Raw genomic sequence first — 19,562 nt, forward strand, 5'->3', positions numbered from 1 at the left:
TTTATTACAATTTGTTTGAAATGCAAACATATGGCATCAACATACTTTTTATGTTACCCAATATTATTGAGATAATGATTCAATTTTTAAAAAAATATATAAAGGTTATAAACAACCCAAAATACATAAATATCCAAAATATTCCCTGGGAATCGACCAACTTACACGCGAAATTATTCTGAATCTAGAGTTTTACGGCTCCTTACACCAGTTATAAGATGCAACAACATAAAAACAATCTTTCTTTTTCTTTTATTTGATTACATAAAAAATGCGGCTAATGCTTATTTTTTATATTTAAATAACAACATGTTAATCGATGGCACGGTGTTACGGTGAAACATTTGGTTTGAAAGCTTTTGGAACATTTGGAATTAATTGTGCATGTATGATTTATTCCTATGTATTTGAAGCCTTTTTGCCAATGACAGAGACCACTGTCATTAACTATTGCAATCAGACATGAAGTATATACAGACAAGCCCACTATTGCAATCAAACATGACTCATATACAGACAAGCCCACTATTGCAATCAAACATGACTTATATACAGACAAGCCCACTATTGCAATCAAACATGACTCATATACAGACAAGCCCACTATAGCAATCAAACATGACTTATATACAGACAAGCCCACTATTGCAATCAAACATGACGTATATACAGACAAGCCCACTATAGCAATCAAACATGACGTATATACAGACAAGCCCACTATTGCAATCAAACATGACTTATATACAGACAAGCCCACTATTGCAATCAAACATGACTTATATACAGACAAGCCCACTATTGCAATCAAACATGACTCATATACAGACAAGCCCACTATAGCAATCAAACATGACTTATATACAGACAAGCCCACTATTGCAATCAAACATGACTTATATACAGACAAGCTCACTATAGCAATCAAACATGACGTATATACAGACAAGCCCACTATTGCAATCAAACATGACGTATATACAGACAAGCCCACTATAGCAATCAAACATGACTCATATACAGACAAGCCCACTATTGCAATCAAACATGACTTATATACAGACAAGCTCACTATTGCAATCAAACATGACGTATATACAGACAAGCCCACTATAGCAATCAAACATGACCTATATACAGACAAGCCCACTATTGCAATCAAACATTACTCATATACAGACAAGCCCACTAAAGCAATCAAACATGACGTATATACAGACAAGCTCACTATAGCAATCAAACATGATGTATATACAGACAAGCTCACTATTGCAATCAAACATGACGTATATACAGACAAGCCCACTATTACAATCAAACATGACTTATACACAGACAAGCCCACTATAGCAATCAAACATGACGTATACACAGACAAGCCCACTATAGCAATCAAACATGACGTATATGCAGACAAGCCCACTATAGCAATCAAACATGACGTATACACAGACAAGCCCACTATAGAAATCAAACATGACGTATACACAGACAAGCCCACTATTGCAATCAAACATGACTTATATACAGACAAGCTCACTATAGCAATCAAACATGACGTATATACAGACAAGCCCACTATAGCAATCAAACATGACTTATATACAGACAAGCTCACTATTGCAATCAAACATGACTTATATACAGACAAGCCCACTATAGCAATCAGACATGACTCATATACAGACAAGCCCACTATTGCAATCAAACATGACTTATATACAGACAAGCTCACTATAGCAATCAAACATGACGTATATACAGACAAGCCCACTATTGCAATCAAACATGACGTATATACAGACAAGCCCACTATTGCAATCAAACATGACGTATATACAGACAAGCTCACTATTGCAATCAAACATGACGTATATAATGACAAGCCCGTTATAGCAATCAAACATGACTTATATACAGACAAGCCCACTATTGCAATCAAACATGACTCATATACAGACAAGCCCACTATAGCAATCAAACATGACGTATACACAGACAAGCCCACTATAGCAATCAAACATGACGTATATGCAGACAAGCCCACTATAGCAATCAAACATGACGTATACACAGACAAGCCCACAATAGCAATCAAACATGACGTATATGCAGACAAGCCCACTATTGCAATCAAACATGACGTATACACAGACAAGCCCACTATTGCAATCAAACATGACGTATACACAGACAAGCCCACTATAGCAATCAAACATGACTCATATACAGACAAGCCCACTATAGCAATCAAACATGACGTATATACAGACAAGCCCACTATAGCAATCAAACATGACGTATATACAGACAAGCCCACTATAGCAATCAAACATGACGTATACACAGACAAGCCCACTATAGCAATCAAACATGACGTATATACAGACAAGCCCACTATAGCAATCAAACATGACGTATATACAGACAAGCTCACTATTGCAATCAAACATGAAGTATATACAGACAAGCCCACTATTGCAATCAAACATGACTTATATACAGACAAGCTCACTATAGCAATCAAACATGACGTATATACAGACAAGCTCACTATTGCAATCAAACATGAAGTATATACAGACAAGCTCACTATAGCAATCAAACATGACGTATATGCAGACAAGCCCACTATTGCAATCAAACATGACGTATACACAGACAAGCCCACTATTGCAATCAAACATGACGTATACACAGACAAGCCCACTATAGCAATCAAACATGACTCATATACAGACAAGCCCACTATAGCAATCAAACATGACGTATATACAGACAAGCCCACTATAGCAATCAAACATGACGTATATACAGACAAGCCCACTATAGCAATCAAACATGACGTATATACAGACAAGCCCACTATAGCAATCAAACATGACTCATATACAGACAAGCCCACTATAGCAATCAAACATGACGTATATACAGACAAGCTCACTATTGCAATCAAACATGAAGTATATACAGACAAGCCCACTATTGCAATCAAACATGACTTATATACAGACAAGCCCACTATAGCAATCAAACATGACGTATATACAGACAAGCTCACTATTGCAATCAAACATGAAGTATATACCGACAAGCTCACTATAGCAATCAAACATGACTTATATGCAGACAAGCCCACTAAAGCAATCAAACATGACTTATATGCAGACAAGCTAACTATTGCAATCAAACATGACGTATATACAGACAAGCTCACTATAGCAATCAAACATGACTCATATACAGACAAGCCCACTATTGCAATCAAACATGACGTATATACAGACAAGCCCACTATAGCAATCAAACATGACGTATATACAGACAAGCCCACTATAGCAATCAAACATGAAGTATATACAGACAAGCCCACTATTGCAATCAAACATGACGTATATGCAGACAAGCCCACTATTGCAATCAAACATGACGTATATGCAGACAAGCCCACTACTGCTCCCATCAAGGTACACAGATCATCATGATTCTAAATGAACCGAGTCCGTAGTAAGTAATGAATGTCAAATAGTTAAGGAAACTGCATTCATATATTAATTTGCAAAGATAAACATCGGAATGTTAAGCAAAATTCACAAACGAATATATATACTTTTAATATGTTTGCTTTTAACTGCTTACGGCCTTTAAAATGTGTATTTGTGTTTGTGCCGAAGCTATCAGAATGTTTGAAGTGTTTTTTTTGCGGTTGTTGTTGCTTTTTTAAATAAGAGGGATATTGCACGTAATGTTGCGACGTGGATATGGTTCCAGCTTTTATTTCCTGTCAATGAGATGAAAAACTATTTCTTAATGTAGAAGCGATATGCATACATATTGTTGATACGATTGCACTTACACATTATACATCGTTGAAAAGATCGAGCTTACACACTATATACTGCTGATGTGATCGTACAAACACACTATACAATTGTTAATATGATCGTACAAACACACTATACAGTGTCAATAAATTATGATCGTACTAACACACTACATTGCTGAAATGATCGTAAAAACACACTGTACATTGTTGATATGTTGATATGATCGTGTCAAACATCAGCAACCTCAAGCAAATCAAATTCTCAAAGCACTTTTACGTTTGTTTGAAAATGTTTGAACTCAGGAAATAGTTAGTTGGAATGGGTGGAGTGAGCTTATGGAACGGGCCCTTCTTACTCACGAGGATATTTATCCAGGTCATCTAACTGACTTAAAATACAACTTCGTTGGCTGATACAACGTAAACGCAAAATCTGACAGGTCATGTTTAAGGGACCTCTACCAAGTTCGAAGTCTCTAGGCCTAAGCGTTTTCAAATATGTATAGGAAAATGCGTATTTTAAGCTTAAGGTCACAACGACCTTGACCTTTGACCCACTGGCCTCTTAAGTAATAGGTTTCATCTGCTGGTTTTGACCAACCTGCCTACGGAGTTTTAGGTCCTTCTGCCATAGTGTTCTTCATATATTGATCGGAAACCGATTTACAACTGAAGGTTATCTTAAGGTCACCACGACATTGACCAACTGACCTCAGAATCAATCAAAGCACTGAGAGTGCTGATGGACGGTGACATTGTTCGGTCTGCTGCAAGTATAGAACTAAGTCCTTTCTCTTATAAACACAGAAAATCATCGGAACCTAATCTTGAATATAGAAGCATAATTTAAACACTCTTAAGTGAGGACAATTAGACAATGCTTCAAACCAAATATCTAAGCTTGATATTCATTTTCCAAACATAATTATTCATCTTAATGCTGTAGCTTTGAAAAAGTTGATGAAAAGGTCACCTGGCAATATCATCGTTAATGTTTGTTTGCAGAACAACTTCATGGTCAAAATTTCATTGCAGTTGCATAACAAATACGCCAAAAGGACACAATCAAGATAACTGAAGCATAACATTAACAGATGTTTTTTTAAAACAGTACACATGGTCCAAAGTTCAATGTTGTACTCAAAATTAAAAACGTAGGTCAAATAATAAAGCAAAACCTTAACCAGAATTTTTAAGTCGAATAATAGAGGGTCATTATTTGCATTAAATGCAAACTAGTTTATCTTACTTGGTTAATTAGGAAGGTTGGATGGTTGAGAACCATTGTATAAAATCTTAATGCAATACATCAAGTAGTTGCTGAGATATTAACCTATGTGTGCTTACATGCAAAACCTTAACCAGAATTTCTTAGTCAAATAATAAAGGCCCATTATTTGCATTAAATTCAAATAAGTGTTATCTAACTTCATTAATTTAGTAGGTTAGATAGTTGGAAATACATATCTAATGTTTCAATGCAATACATGATGTATTTGCTGAGATATTCACTTAAAGGTGCTTACATGCAAAACCTTAACCAAGGTGTGACGCCGACGCCGACGCTTGGGTGAGTAGTATAGCTCTCCATATTCTTCGAATGGTCGAGCTAAAACAGGATACCATTAAAGCGATGCTATTCTCTGCACTACAAGCATGCATTGCAAAAAAAAATGAATAAGAAAAATTTCAAACCAAAGAATCATGCGATAATTCTCACAATGTTTGTAAGAAGAATACATATAAAGGTGATATCAAGTACAGCAGAAAGGAATAACAACAAAAAACTAAACTCTTTTTAATTGTGACATCATAATGGTCACCGGTAAGATGAAGTCATAGATTACTATGTGTTCATGACGTCATTTCCTATTTAAACCAATATAGTACCCCATTCAGTACCCAACGTGATTGAAATATTTTATCAGGAGATAAGATAAATATCACATTTTCCTCTTAAGAATTGGTTGGAAATTTAATTTTACATTTTTTCATCACAATGAATACAAAATGACAAATTGTCATTTGAAAAAAAACATTCTTGTCTATGAATTTGTTTAAAAACATGTGGAAGGATACTATTAGTTCCATGGTCAGTAGGTAACCCGCGATATGGGATATTCAATGTAAAGGAAACCATATTGCGGTGGAGTGAAGCTCGAACCTAAATATGGATTCTTGCCCCCCATGTTTCCAATACTATGTCACCTACTAACCCTGTAATGTAAGTAAAATGTTGACAGCCTGTTACTCTGTTTAAATGTTTTATTTATTCATTGAAATATTCATCAAATCCGAATAAAGACGCCATTTTGGTGTAATTTAAATTTGGAAAATGGAAAAATGTGGTGCCACCGCGTGACCTGTCCTTGACCAATATCGGTGTTTCATAAATATTGGAGTCGTGATATTTTTTTTACCAATAGACCAATGTTATATTGATATCCCTATGTGTATTTAGGAGAGAAAAAATGTGTGATGGCTGTATTTTATATTTTACTGGATATAAAGTATACAAGTAAATAAAAAAAACATGAAAAAAAATCTTTATGAAAAAACATTATTCAGAATGGGTGGAGTAATTGATGATAATGAGCCCTTCTTAATCATTAAGCTAGTTACTTTAGGTCATTTAATTGACTTATAATACAACCTCATTGTCTAATTCATTGTCGACGTAAAATCGTATGCAGGTATTGTGCATTAGGTGAGTGACAGTAGGCTGATGAAAAACCAAACTTGAAGAATGAAATTGTTAATGATTAAGGATAGCACTTCATTTATGCCTATCTGAAATTTAATTTGCTTAATTGTAGGTTTATTCTATTTTTGTTGTTAAAGCTGCACTCACACATATTGAAAGTATTGGCAACTTCTTTATTTTTTGTCTTGGAACAAGCCATTTTTTGCGAAAATCCATGGAAAACAGTAATATAAGACTGCTGACAAAAAATCAGATCATAGATTCTTATACTTAAGTTCAAATATTGATGTTTTATGCATTTTTTCTTAAACCGTTAGTATCAGTTTAAGCCATTAAGCATCAATTTTTGAACATAAATATGAAAATCTAAGATCTGATATTTTGTCAGATATCTTATTATTGGTTTGCACATATTTACGCAATAATTTGCTCTTTCCAAAACAAAAAATAAAAGAAGCTGTTAAATAAATAGTAAATCTGTGGGAGTGCAGCTTTAAGGGCTCATTATTTCTTAGACTTAACAAGTTGATGTTCAAAATTAATTAAGAGTCTTCTTATCCATAAACATCTATTAAAACAAGTTTTTAAAAAAGAGGGTGTTTTGAAAATATCAAAATTGAATTAAGGAAAAGAATTTCATATTTGTCAGGTTTGAACTGACATTTCCAAATGCTTTACCCTTTGGAACAGGCCATGCGGTAACTGAGAAATATGTCAAGTCCAAGATATACGCATTAGCACAAAATTAACCAAGCACAATTTTGATCACAATTCACACACTGTGGAAGCATGTCAAAACGTGGCCATGTTAAAATTGCAAAATTTCCTTCTGATTGAAAAAAAAATCACAGCCTGTCAGACTAAATTACTGACACTCCTTTTCTATAAAAGTTCATGCTGTCTTTAGAAATAAATTGAAATAACGAATAAGGGTAATGTAACATTCTGCCAAAGGGGGAAGTGCATTAATAGTATGTGGATGTAATGGATTAAATATGCAAATTAACATACCAGGTCTCTGTTTGGAGGGAGAATATATTAGTATATAAAAGGGTTATGCATGATTTTCTCTGAAGGGATCTGTTGGCCTTGAACATTTCAGTAATATGGCTTGTTTTTATTGATCTTTTTTAGGCTTACATGTTTAATGCTTGATAGGCATACCAATGAGAATGATTTGCCCAAAATTGCAACAGGCAATTTCAGGGGCGTAGCCAGCGTTACACACTTACGCACATGCGTAACATCAATTTAAAAAATGAAAAAAAAGGCTAAACATGGCATCAAAGTTGAGGGTGACGCTATGTTTTGACATCAGAATAAAACCTTAAAGGGAAGATCAGCTATAGAAAGCATTGTTTCTCTGTGCTCGATAGCTAACACAGCCTTAAAAATCACTTGGTGACTACAGTCGTCGGCCTCGAACCTATAAATCCCGACAAATACAAATCAATGCTAAACATGTTAGTTCCATTTTTCAGTGGGGAGCAGCCCCCCCCCCCCCTTAACCTCCTACGGTTACAGGGATTCCCCATCCCATAGCCTCTCATATTTAGTACAGCCTGGCTACGCCCTTGAATTTATTTAATTGCCAAAAAATGTCAAAATCCTGTCTACATTCTAGTATTTGGATTTTTTTTTTCATTGAGTTAGACCCTTTTGGGCTATTTAAACACTGTAAATATCCGTAAAGCTATATACATGTATACAATATTGATATCCCCAGCATGCACAATTAAGTTATGCATTATCTTTTACCATTGTTAATTTTAACATATAAGAAAATATTGTAATTTACACTTACCTGAAAAATGTGTAGTCAATGATAGAGAATAATAAGTGGCAGATTTCAAATCAAGGCATTTAAGACTCACCAGGAGCTTAGCACCATCCAGATAATACAGACAGGCTAGCTCCGTGTCCAAATGCCAGGATCATTTATAGTAACTTTATCTTGTTGAAAAGTTTAATACTTGACTAGTCCAAATAAACAGCAACTTCAGAGTCTTTGACAAGTTTTGTTTTGTTGAGTCTTCATGTCCACATCCAACTTTTTCTCCTAGCCAAGAATGACATTTCAAGCACTAAGTTTATTTAGTTCAAATAATTGTACATTGAATGAATTTTTACCATTTTTGATATGGCACGTCACGTAGTGAACACATCTATAATTTTCGACTTGATGTATATTGAGCTTCAAGATGACGCGCATCAGCTAGATAGTTCCAAAATGGCAATTCTATGATGACAGAAGCTGATAGGAATTTAAGTGTTTAATGAAACACTTGTGTAATTATACACACTTGTGTGATTAAACAATGATATTGGCTCAAGATAAATTATGTGAAACTTTCGTGTTTCTATTTTGCAATGCAGTGTTTAATATTGAAGTGTTGTTACAGTTGAAGAAAATATTTTACTATGGTATGAATCAGATCAACATGGCATAAAGGGAACCAAATTATGCACTGGTCAGTCAATTGTAACCACGCCCACCCCCCAGTTCTTGGAAATAGCGGGGACTTGGACTTTCAGTACAGCCAACACCGGCTAAATTCCATGCCATGCGAAGACGAACAGTTGGTAAAATCCCCACCAAAGTCCCTGCACCCCGGGGACTCAAGGTAAGGCCAATTACCCGCTATATTTAAAACAGACAAAACCACCGCATTCACCCGGCAATGCGGGGCCACCTGAAAAGCATAAACACGACCCATTTCACCGGCTATACCCCGTATATCCCCGGACCTGGGGTGGCCGTGGTTACAATTGACTGGTGCATTAATATCACAATTTTAAAGAAATTCTGAAATACCCTACTGTACTGTAATATATGTTTTATGCAGAAAGATGACAACTGTGACGCAGATGCAAGTTGTTTCGAGTTATTATCATTATTTTTCACATCAATATTTGCAACAATTATTAACATCTACTAATGGCACGAAGCAAAACGACGTCATTGTTTTTTGGATTTTCACTAAGTTTGTATTTCCGTGTTTTACTGCAACCTACTTTTAGTATTGGGTGACCTTTCACCAGATGTATTTCAGTCATTAATTGTATTGCGTTAAACTCAGCCAATACCACAAGGTGATGATGTTATTCAAATAATTAATTCTAATTCTCCTTTTTAGCACTAACAATCCATTGTAAAACTCTAGTGTGATGCCTTAAATCCCATTTGACATCGGAAATTCCACGGACATATTGTGTTGTGGTGAAAGTATTAGTATATTTTAGCCGGTTATATTTCGGTATAGGAATCAAGTAAGCTTTGCGCATGCGTGGCAGCGAGCGGCGCTCTCGAACTGCTAACCCTGGACCCGACAAGACGTGTTTGAGGGATTCATCCTAATATACGGCCGTGCTGTCCAACATACAGTAACCGTGAGTTGAGGAAATACAATATTGGCGACGAGGTTTACAAAAAGAATTTGCGGAGGGGAAGAGAATAGGTAAATTTTGACGAGTTGGCTTGCAGCCTGAAATTCGGTGTTCACGCCTTTAAAAAACCCATGGTAGCAATAACAACGTAACGTCGTTTTTTACACTTCCCTATTCTGCACAATGCTAATACCACTCCTCACTCCAATGGATATTACTCCTGCAAACATTTATACTTACTGCCGAAAATGGTACCAAAATAATCATGAATAAATTATCTATCAACTGTAGTACGGGTTTTATCTAATTATGTGAAACAAAATAAAACGAGCAAAAAGTTTCACAAGCATTTTTTGTAATATGTCGTTTTTCTGCCAGTCTTGGGACGTTTTGACTGTCATTTTATACTTTCGATTTCGGATATTTTAAGAATTGTTTTGATTGTCAATGACTTTACAAGGATACATTGACGTCTCCTGCATCGGTGAGTATAACTTTAATGAATTATTATGTATATTTTCTGCTTTTATTTTGACAAAAACTGAAACAGGGGATAAAACATGCTGAATTATAGGTCCAAATCGAAAGAGAACAACAATGCATCATCGAATTTCTGAAAATTCATTCATTTATCTACACAGTGATACTATCCATTTGATTCAGTAATCTGTCGCATTTTTCCGCAAGGGCTATTTATAAACACATCGTTTCTGAGAGTGGCCAAAAACAAGAACAATTTGATGACTCATAAGGCATGCAACCTTAAAAGCCGAGAGTATCCGAATTAACCAGGAAGTAATTTTTGTTAACTTTTTCAATGCCAACCTCTGTAAATAGTAATTTATTTTGAGTAAACATTGAGGTAGGTTTATGCATATCATTGTTTTATTATATTTAGAATGCTATTTATAAGGGGTTGCCAATTCTTTTGCATGAACATTGGTCAAATGTTTTATAATTTGAATAAATAAGACATTTGCAATATTGTGATTGGTTTTAATGAAATAAACAGACCAGGTTCTTTAAGGATCTGGTCACTTTCGGTTTTAAAAAAATGTAAATAAACTATTGGAGAATTGGCAGTTATTTTTTATTAAGCCATTCTATATTATTAATTAAGAATCTGTCAAGCTGAAGTTTGTTATTGTTTATGTGCATGTTTCTGCAACGGGCATTGACCGACAAATTCATATTAAATAACTTAAAAGAGCCCGACAACCAAAACCCAATTAATCAAATTACAACGCCAAGTTTTCATTTAGTGTTTTATTGGTTAATAAGAAAAATGCAGGCTGGCTTATATAGGCATTTCACAATTGAAACTAAGAAAGTAAGCATTTTTTTAATCTTCTAAACAGTTAATTGGATGCCTATAAATTTTAATTGTTTATAGATCATACATTATCACCAAGTAACTAATACTTAAATAATAATTGGAAAGTTTCAAATTTCAACATATCAATGTTTTAATGTGTAAATTTCAGGAAACATTTTTATGTTCTGTATAGTTAGTTACTTGGATTATAAAATCACTCTCTGTAAAAAATATTCAACTTTTCAAACATTATTTGTCTTCAGATTTATTGGAATTCCTGTTATGATAGGATTTCAATTGCTGTCATTAATTTTCAACTCAATGTTTTGATTATTCATTTGAAATTATTTTAAACTTCACATTCCATAAATGGCTGTTCTTCCTTTTTGACTAAATATTTTGAGTATTTTTACACATTAGTATGTCTGCCAATTCATGGGTGGTCAGTTTTGTCATTTATTAGTCTTTTTTCCCTTTTTTATTTAATCTTTTCTTCCTTTCAGTGAGAAATAAAGCCATAGAATACATTCATACCACTCAAATTCAGCCAGTCAGAATGATGGGAAGGATTGCAGAACTGAGGTAACTTAGAACTATGATGCATATTTACCAGAGAATATCTCATAAACATGCCATTTGCTTAATTTTCTTTGAAATCATACCTGAAGTTAATGTGAACTCTTTATAAACTTTGACATTTTGTATGATGACATATTTTATTATTTGTAAAATAAATGCTTTTGACATTTTTTTGAGCTGTAAAGTTGAATTGATTCTTAAATTGATTCTGGTAAATACCAAACTGTGTATAGACATCAAACCTCATTACACACACACACACATATATATATATATATATATATATATATATATATATATATATATATATATATACATAGTTGTCCCTCTCAGAATAATACATAATTATCTATGTTTCTGTTTACTTTCAGTTTCACTCTCACCTGACTGATGCAGATTCAGTAACCTAATTGTATGTACTTTTTTGTCAAATTGTATTTATTTGCTCTATTAAAAATATAATGTTGACTTTTTTGAGGAATAATTTTGAAAGGAAAAATAAATTATTATAGAGAAAAGGTAATTTGTTATGTACAAAAAGTGGACCAAAATGTTGAACAGTATGAAGTTTTAAATTAGAAAAGTCCTTATTTCTCTCTGTATGTATGTCAACTTTATTAAGACAATATTAAGACAATATCTGGTAATATAATGTATTTTCTTAATTAAATGTGATAAAACCTTTTTACACTGTATGTATACATCTGTATATGTATGTTGCCATATAAACTGAATGCATGTAGTTTCTTTTGTGAACATGTGTATTAATTGAAATCAACACATTCCTTTGTTATATTTTCAGGCTCATGATGGTTTCTGAGAAAAAAACAGCTTGGTGTAATTTGACAGTATTTTTCAGTATTTGACAGTGGTTCTATCATGCAACAGTCATACCATGAAGTGTCTCACAGATTCTCTCTCAATTCCTGCAATATCCAAGATTACAGTGTAGTGCAAAGAGGATTAATTTTCTTGCAATAAGAAGTATCTGCACTTCCAAATACCCCTGTACAGCATGAACAGTTCCTTCATTTTTGAGTGATTATAGAGTGAAAATGTTTCCATATAAAATGTTTTCTTTTTATGTGTAAAACTTGTTATGAATGGTTACAAATACATGCATGGACATTATGATTCCAAATCTATGCACATTTTGATTCCAATAATTAAAGTATTTTAAATTTGGTTTGAAACAGAAATATTGTCCTTAGGCCTAAAAAAAATACATTTGGTTCGGGTTACCCGACCCTACCTACGGAATAGGCGCCGACCCTACCGTTTTTATAGTCAATTTGAAAAAAAAAAAAAATTAAAAAAAAAAAAAAAAAAATCTCGTTTTTTTTTAAATTGCTTTTTAATATTAAGTTTAAACCTTAAATGCTTATACAGAAGATAGCTTTAACACCATTCTCCAATGATGAAAATTATTTTCTTATATAAAACCTAATAAAAAAAAAAAATAAAAAAAAATAAAAAGCCTACCTACCCTACCTATTTTTTTTAAGGATGTAACCCTAACCAAACAATTTTTTTTTTAGGCCTTACGTTTGTTTCTAAACATTATCTGGTATTATTCGTGTTTATAGTTTCCATGTCAATTTAAAAAAGTCAGTTCTTTTAAAGATGCACTCTTACTCCCACATAAGATTTACCACAATTAATACTTTTGTTTTATTATTCCAAAAAGGATGAATAAATGTTGAAAACAATGGTTCTAATGAAGGATGCCTACTTCTACTTGAAGGAAATGTGCATAAAAGACAGTATTTCTACCATTTGAGATCATAGTAGATCACAGTAAATCTTTATGCATTCACCAATCATTTAATATCTTTGCTTTTTCAGCTTAAATACACGGTTACAATATTTTTATCAATACTTAATATTTTCCAAAAATGAATTATTAAGTAAGTTGTTAAAGGGTTAACAGTCAAAGTGTATGTTTGTTATACATGTGTATGCATTGATACTGAATAAGAGTGTCACTTTAAACAGTTGCCATGGTAACTATAGAGTCTAGTTTTCTTAAGAAACTGTAATTGTTGTCTAAAAACCTTTGTATTTTCAATGTGATACTTTTTAGCATGTCCGCTTCAGTCAATGAAATATTTCTGTTATTTGTTAATCATTTGGTCATACTTTGTATAGAATTATATTTATAATTTAACCTTGAAAATTGCTGACAATCTCATACTTATATTGAAATATTCAGAATTGCTAGATGGGTTGAAGTTCACCTTTATTACAACTGTCAGGCAATCATGGCAAGATGTACATAATTCTCATTTTTAACAAAAAGCGATGTTTAAAGCATTTTTTGTATTTTTATTGAATGGTTACCATGGCAACTAATTTTTTGTTTGCCTTTAATCTTCCTATTTATAATACTATTCATTGTAAAAATGCAACAGTCAAGCAGTGAATGGAAGAATGTAAATGTTCTTTGTCTTTTACCTTTTTCAAGCTCATTCTTCAAAATATTAAGCAATTTTAAAATTTCTTAAAAATGGACGTTTTTTCATCATTTTTTTAAAGTAAAATAATTTGCTTAAAATTTGTTTAGGTTCTGATATTTAGGAATGTGTATTAAATTTATAGAAAATAAACAAAATGTGTTGTTTGACATTATTCATTTCATTTAAATTCCGAAGTTTTGAATTTGACCTATTTTGGCAGAAAAATTGATAAAAATGTAAAATTAAAAGGGCCATAATTCTGTCAAAAATTGATGGATTTTGAAAAAATGTGCATATTTGAGTTTGTAATGACATAACCTTTAAAATGATATATCACTTTAATATACCGCATTAAATTATTTTTTTACGTTGTTATTGCTACCCATGGATGCTAAACTCAACCTGTTAGGATGAATAATTATGCATGGCCTTGTATATTAAACTTAGGTATGCATGAATAAAGCTCTTTGCAAGAGTTTGAGAACACGTGAACCGTCTTTGGAAATTAGACCGGAAACGCGTTACACGCATGCGTCAATCCAAGATGGCCGCGCCCAGGGGTAAATGAAAACAAATGAGTACTTGCTTATATTGAAGTGAATAACGACTGTTTAACACACGGATTGATTGTAATTTGTTATTGTAACATGTGTTTTTATACTTTCAGTATATAATACATAGCCATAAGCTGTCATTGCTGAATTTGGCAGTTTAGTTGAGTGATGAGATACCATTTGTAAGATCTTGCAGATCTGTGTTTGGTAAGCTAATTGATATGCAAAGGTACTAGAAAAAGACATTTGTTTACATTTATAAACAGCAGGACAGAGCCATGAATATTTATATGGGATAGTTCTCCAGGAAATTAAATATCGATGCATAGTTGTCAAAGGTTGGTACATGCCGGATTGAGTTGGTGTATTCCCAGCAATTGATATTTTACCTCTTCATCAGGATACAGAGCTTGTTACACAAGCCTCCAGATCACACATTGTTGTGACAGATGGTTTCGTGATCCTGAAAGTGGGGGCTCGCTGGTGTTGTTACATCCAGGTGTTAGTTATTAACCCGTTGCACGGGCAGACATATCACTGGACATAAGTTGTAATCATTTTGCATCATCAACATATTACCAGGCTAAACATCTAGTATACAGTTGCACTGTACTAAAATAGACTGTTTGAAAATTTAAATCTGAATATCTTATTTGTTTATTAATTAAAAATGGTAAGTTAGTTAGTTTTCTTTAACGCTGCTCTATGTTAATTGTTTTTGTGTTTTGATCTTTAAGTAATTTCTTTTGTAAGTTAAACTTTATTTTATTTAAACTTTGATCTTGAGTAACTGGATGATTTTGTGAAAATGGCGGAACACATTAGCCAAGGTGATCTTGCTCACCAAATTAAAAGCAATGATGATGCGAGAATGATCAGAGAGGAAGTCGGACACATGGCCCAAGAACTGAACGCCCTGAAAAAGATGCACCTTGCTTCTTTGGAAGAGTTTAAAAAGTACAAAAGACTGAACCCTCCAGGAGTAGCTGAGAAGGTGACCATAGCGGACAAGCCTACTTATGCTTCAACTCCGTACGACACTGACCAAGACGCTGCCTGGAGCCTAAGTAGGTTTCCACATGTCCAACAGGGGTTACAGGAAAGGATCAGCATGTGTCCCGGCAGCGAACAAAGTCAATGCGCATGAAGGATGGTAAAGGTCGTGCAAGATCAAGTTCTTCTTCAACAAGTCCAGGTTTGGTAGATAAACTAGGGGCCTTGACAGTTCAGGGCCAGGCATTGAACTCAAAAGATCTGAGATATGATGGCAAAACAAGCTGGTTGGCCTTTCGTAAAAAGTTTGAAATGTGTGCTGATTATAATATATGGACTGAAACTGAACGCTTGCAGCGTCTTGTTTGGAGCTTAACAGGAAAAGCTGGTGAATTTTATGCCATTTATTCAGAAGTCGTGACTTTCACATATGCCACTTTGAAAACTCGTCTAGGTGAGCGTTTCGGAACAAGGGAGGTTATAGAGATGTCCAAAGTCATGTTTCGACAAGCCTTGCAGGCACCAGATGAGACTCTCGAAGACTGGGCAGACCGGCTACTTGAGCTCGCCACCCATGCCTTTTATAACCTTCCAGAGTGGCATTTAACAGAAGAAGTTGTGCACCATTTCTGCCAGGGATGTACCGACAAGGAAGCTGGTAAGCATGCCCTAACACAAAAGCCAAAGTCATTGGAAGTGGCTATGAACACAATGAAGTATTTCCAGCATATTTCCCAGGCCATTGATGGTAAGAAGGGGAAGAAACCGAGAGAAGAAGTTTCGGTTAATGCTGTACAGAAAAGTGCAGCGGGTACGAGTATGCTGGAGAGGATGGATGCTTTGACAAAGGCAGTGAAAGAATAACAACGCCGTCAAAGACCAGCTCCTAGGGAATATAGGAGGCCCAGACAGGGAATGGGTAACCTCTGCTTCAATTGTGGGGAAGAGGGACATTTTAAAGTTGATTGTCCAGAGCCACAAACTGGGAATTGGTGTAGTGAAAATGAAAATTAACCGGATGTATAGGTACTATGTGCGTTGCACGCAAAGTACAGACACAGCTTGTTTGAATATGTTTGAATAATCCTCAAGAAAAACGCTACAGTATATGCGGACGCGCAATTTATACTGGTGATGAATGAATGTTTAGCTTACAGCTATAAGTTTGAAGTTGGAGGATTTGTCATTCAGTGGGCTGTAACGTTTTGTGTAACGATAAAGGCCAGGGACTTGAGAGCTGCCTCCAGCACCTTTGATCGTTCGACAGAGGAAGAGCTGCCTCCAGCCATTTCGAGCGGGGAGTTGGGACTCGAGCGGGGAGTTGGGATCCAAGTGAAGTCTGTTACACCAAAGCTCTGCAGTACAAGTGTGTCGCAAATAAATCAAGGCAAGACATGTCACTCAACATGAGGTTGAAGGGACAGAGTACGTACTCGTATGGTAACTGCCATGCGTTAAAGGTAGACCTGTGGAATGAACAGGGGGTAAAATGCCTTTAACTTAGAAACTGCTGAGTATTATAGTAAAAGCAAACAAAACTGACCAGCAGAAAACGTAATGACCAGTGCAGTAAGCGTATGCAATGTGGAGAACCTGAAGTTGTCAACCCATAGTCCAAGAACTAGACATTCTAGTGAGGACAACGACCGTCCAGAACCTGCTGTTACACAGCAATCTATCTCTTTCTCTACTTGACCTTTTTCCTCAACTACTACATCATTTACAAAGACAACTTCAAGGAATACAAGACAGAAGCCCGTGTCATCTGGCTCTACAAACACTCCTTATCGTGGAGCACCAGCTGCATCCTCCAACCAACCTTTCAGGTGAGCTGTGATGCCAAAGGCGGCTAGGTGACCGGAACATTTATTTCTCCCATTGGGTATGAAGGTGACCTAGGCCAGTAGTCCAATGTAATAGTCCTGATAGCACAAATGATCATCCTAGGACAAGAAATAGAATTTTTAAAAGGAATGAGAGCTTTCCAAGCTTTACAATTAAGAATATACCCAGCAGTCAGACTAACAAACACAAACCATATTTACCCTATAAGAGCCTTGGAATATTTGCAGGTGATATTGAGGTTTATCTTGAAATAGGACATTAGTGTCGTTCCTGACCATTGAGTGCTACTGGAACCTCTATTGATAGGAAAGGGGGAAAAGGGTGTGATGATATGGCGGGAGAGTGAAAGTTTTCAAGATAAAAATGCATTGAAGGAGAACAAAATATCCCTGTGGTGTATAAAAAAGTCGTGCTTACAGCATGTGAAGAACAAGAACGAGAGTAAATTGTGAAACCTTGCAGGTCACAATTTATATACTAATTGTTACTTTTGCCATTTTAGGTACAATTGGTATATTTTTATCAGTTCTAGTGTAAAAGGTTCACACTTTCATTCAATTAAGTAAATTTTTGAATATTTTGGCACTTTAAATACTTCTTAATTTGTGTGAACTATACTTTTAGGGCTCAAATTGTTTTGGATTACTTGTACTGATGTTATCCTAAATTGGTTAGGGTTTTCTAAATTGGAAGTTGGAAGTCAACGCATGCGTTTTAAAGTCCTTAAATTGTCGTTAAATATAAATTACTTCCTCCCCTGTTTAGGTTCTTTTTATAGAGTGGGGAGGAGTGTGGTGAAAGTATTAGTATATGTTAGCCGGTTATATTTCGGTATAGGAATCAAGTAAGCTTTGCGCATGCGTGGCAGCGAGCGGCGCTCTCGAACTGCTAACCCTGGACCCGACAAGACGTGTTTGAGGGATTCATCCTAATATACGGCCGTGCTGTCCAACATACAGTAACCGTGAGTTGAGGAAATACAATAGTGTTGATTCGTCCGCCATCTTGGATAAACCGGGTCATTTTGGGTCATGCCATTAACACATCATATTTTGATGATTCTACTAAAAGAGTCTACAGTATGATATATATTTAAAAATATTTCGATAGTTCAAAGTATTGAATTAATTAGTTATAGCAACAATGTACTTCTGTATTCAGTTCGAAACATTTACGGATTTATTTTTATCGATACAGTAAAACGGCCGAGGAGTTCCGAATGCAGTTTTGTAGTAATGTAGTGGAAATATTTCCATGAAGTAGTCAATATTGGCGAAATGATTTATCAATATAAATATTTGATTTGAGTACCAATTGTCAATAAATTATACATGACCCACTTCTCTCACTATTCGCCCATATATTTTAGAAAAAAACTATGTAACAGCCACTTTAAATCAGCTGTGTATTCAAAACAATGATGCGAACTATTTACTGAGCGCACTGGCGTGCTTTGGCTTGTAGTTTGATCGGCTGATGTGCCTACTTAGGACGGGCCCTGAAGGGCACCGTCCAAAAAGCTTCTAGCTTGATCAACATGCCTACACAGCTTAAGAACCCTGGGCCTATTCGTTTTCGGATATTGATCGGAAACCATTGAGGCAAAAGGATGGACAGACAGACCTTTGGGGCATAAAACTCCCAGACCCAGGTGCTGTAATTTTGATAATTATGAACTTAAGTTTTCATGTTTTTAACTTTTTAGTTATGAGTTAAGTCTGACACAAGCTTTGGGTGAATAAGGGAAATTCTATACTCTTCCAGTTTAAAAGGGGCATGCTAATGAAAACTGAACTGGTATTCATGAAGCATCTTAAGTCACTTCTTGAAGCTGCACTCTCACAGATTGAACGTTTTGACAACTTTTTTTTTCTTTTTTTGTCTTTGAACGAGCCATTTTTTG

The 19,562-nt window shown here is 34.9% G+C and overlaps 1 protein-coding gene and 1 long non-coding RNA gene across 2 annotated transcripts; both read left to right on the forward strand.

The window, feature by feature from the left end:
• The first annotated feature begins 10,068 nt into the window (after positions 1-10,068).
• LOC128212917 (uncharacterized) lies at positions 10,069-15,894 on the forward strand. Its single transcript, XR_008257641.1, has 5 exons — positions 10,069-10,401; positions 11,736-11,814; positions 12,183-12,223; positions 12,614-15,028; positions 15,222-15,894. It is a non-coding gene; the product is annotated as an uncharacterized LOC128212917 (long non-coding RNA).
• Positions 15,895-15,958: 64 nt separating this feature from the next.
• On the forward strand, positions 15,959-16,875 carry LOC128215323 (uncharacterized). The gene has a single exon (XM_052922022.1). It carries the CDS (start codon positions 15,959-15,961, stop codon positions 16,676-16,678), a length of 720 nt encoding a protein of 239 aa, XP_052777982.1. The 3' UTR covers positions 16,679-16,875.
• Positions 16,876-19,562: the final 2,687 nt, after the last annotated feature.

This window comes from Mya arenaria, chromosome 13, assembly GCF_026914265.1.
Source record: "Mya arenaria isolate MELC-2E11 chromosome 13, ASM2691426v1".
Taxonomy (NCBI): Eukaryota; Metazoa; Mollusca; class Bivalvia; order Myida; family Myidae; genus Mya; species Mya arenaria.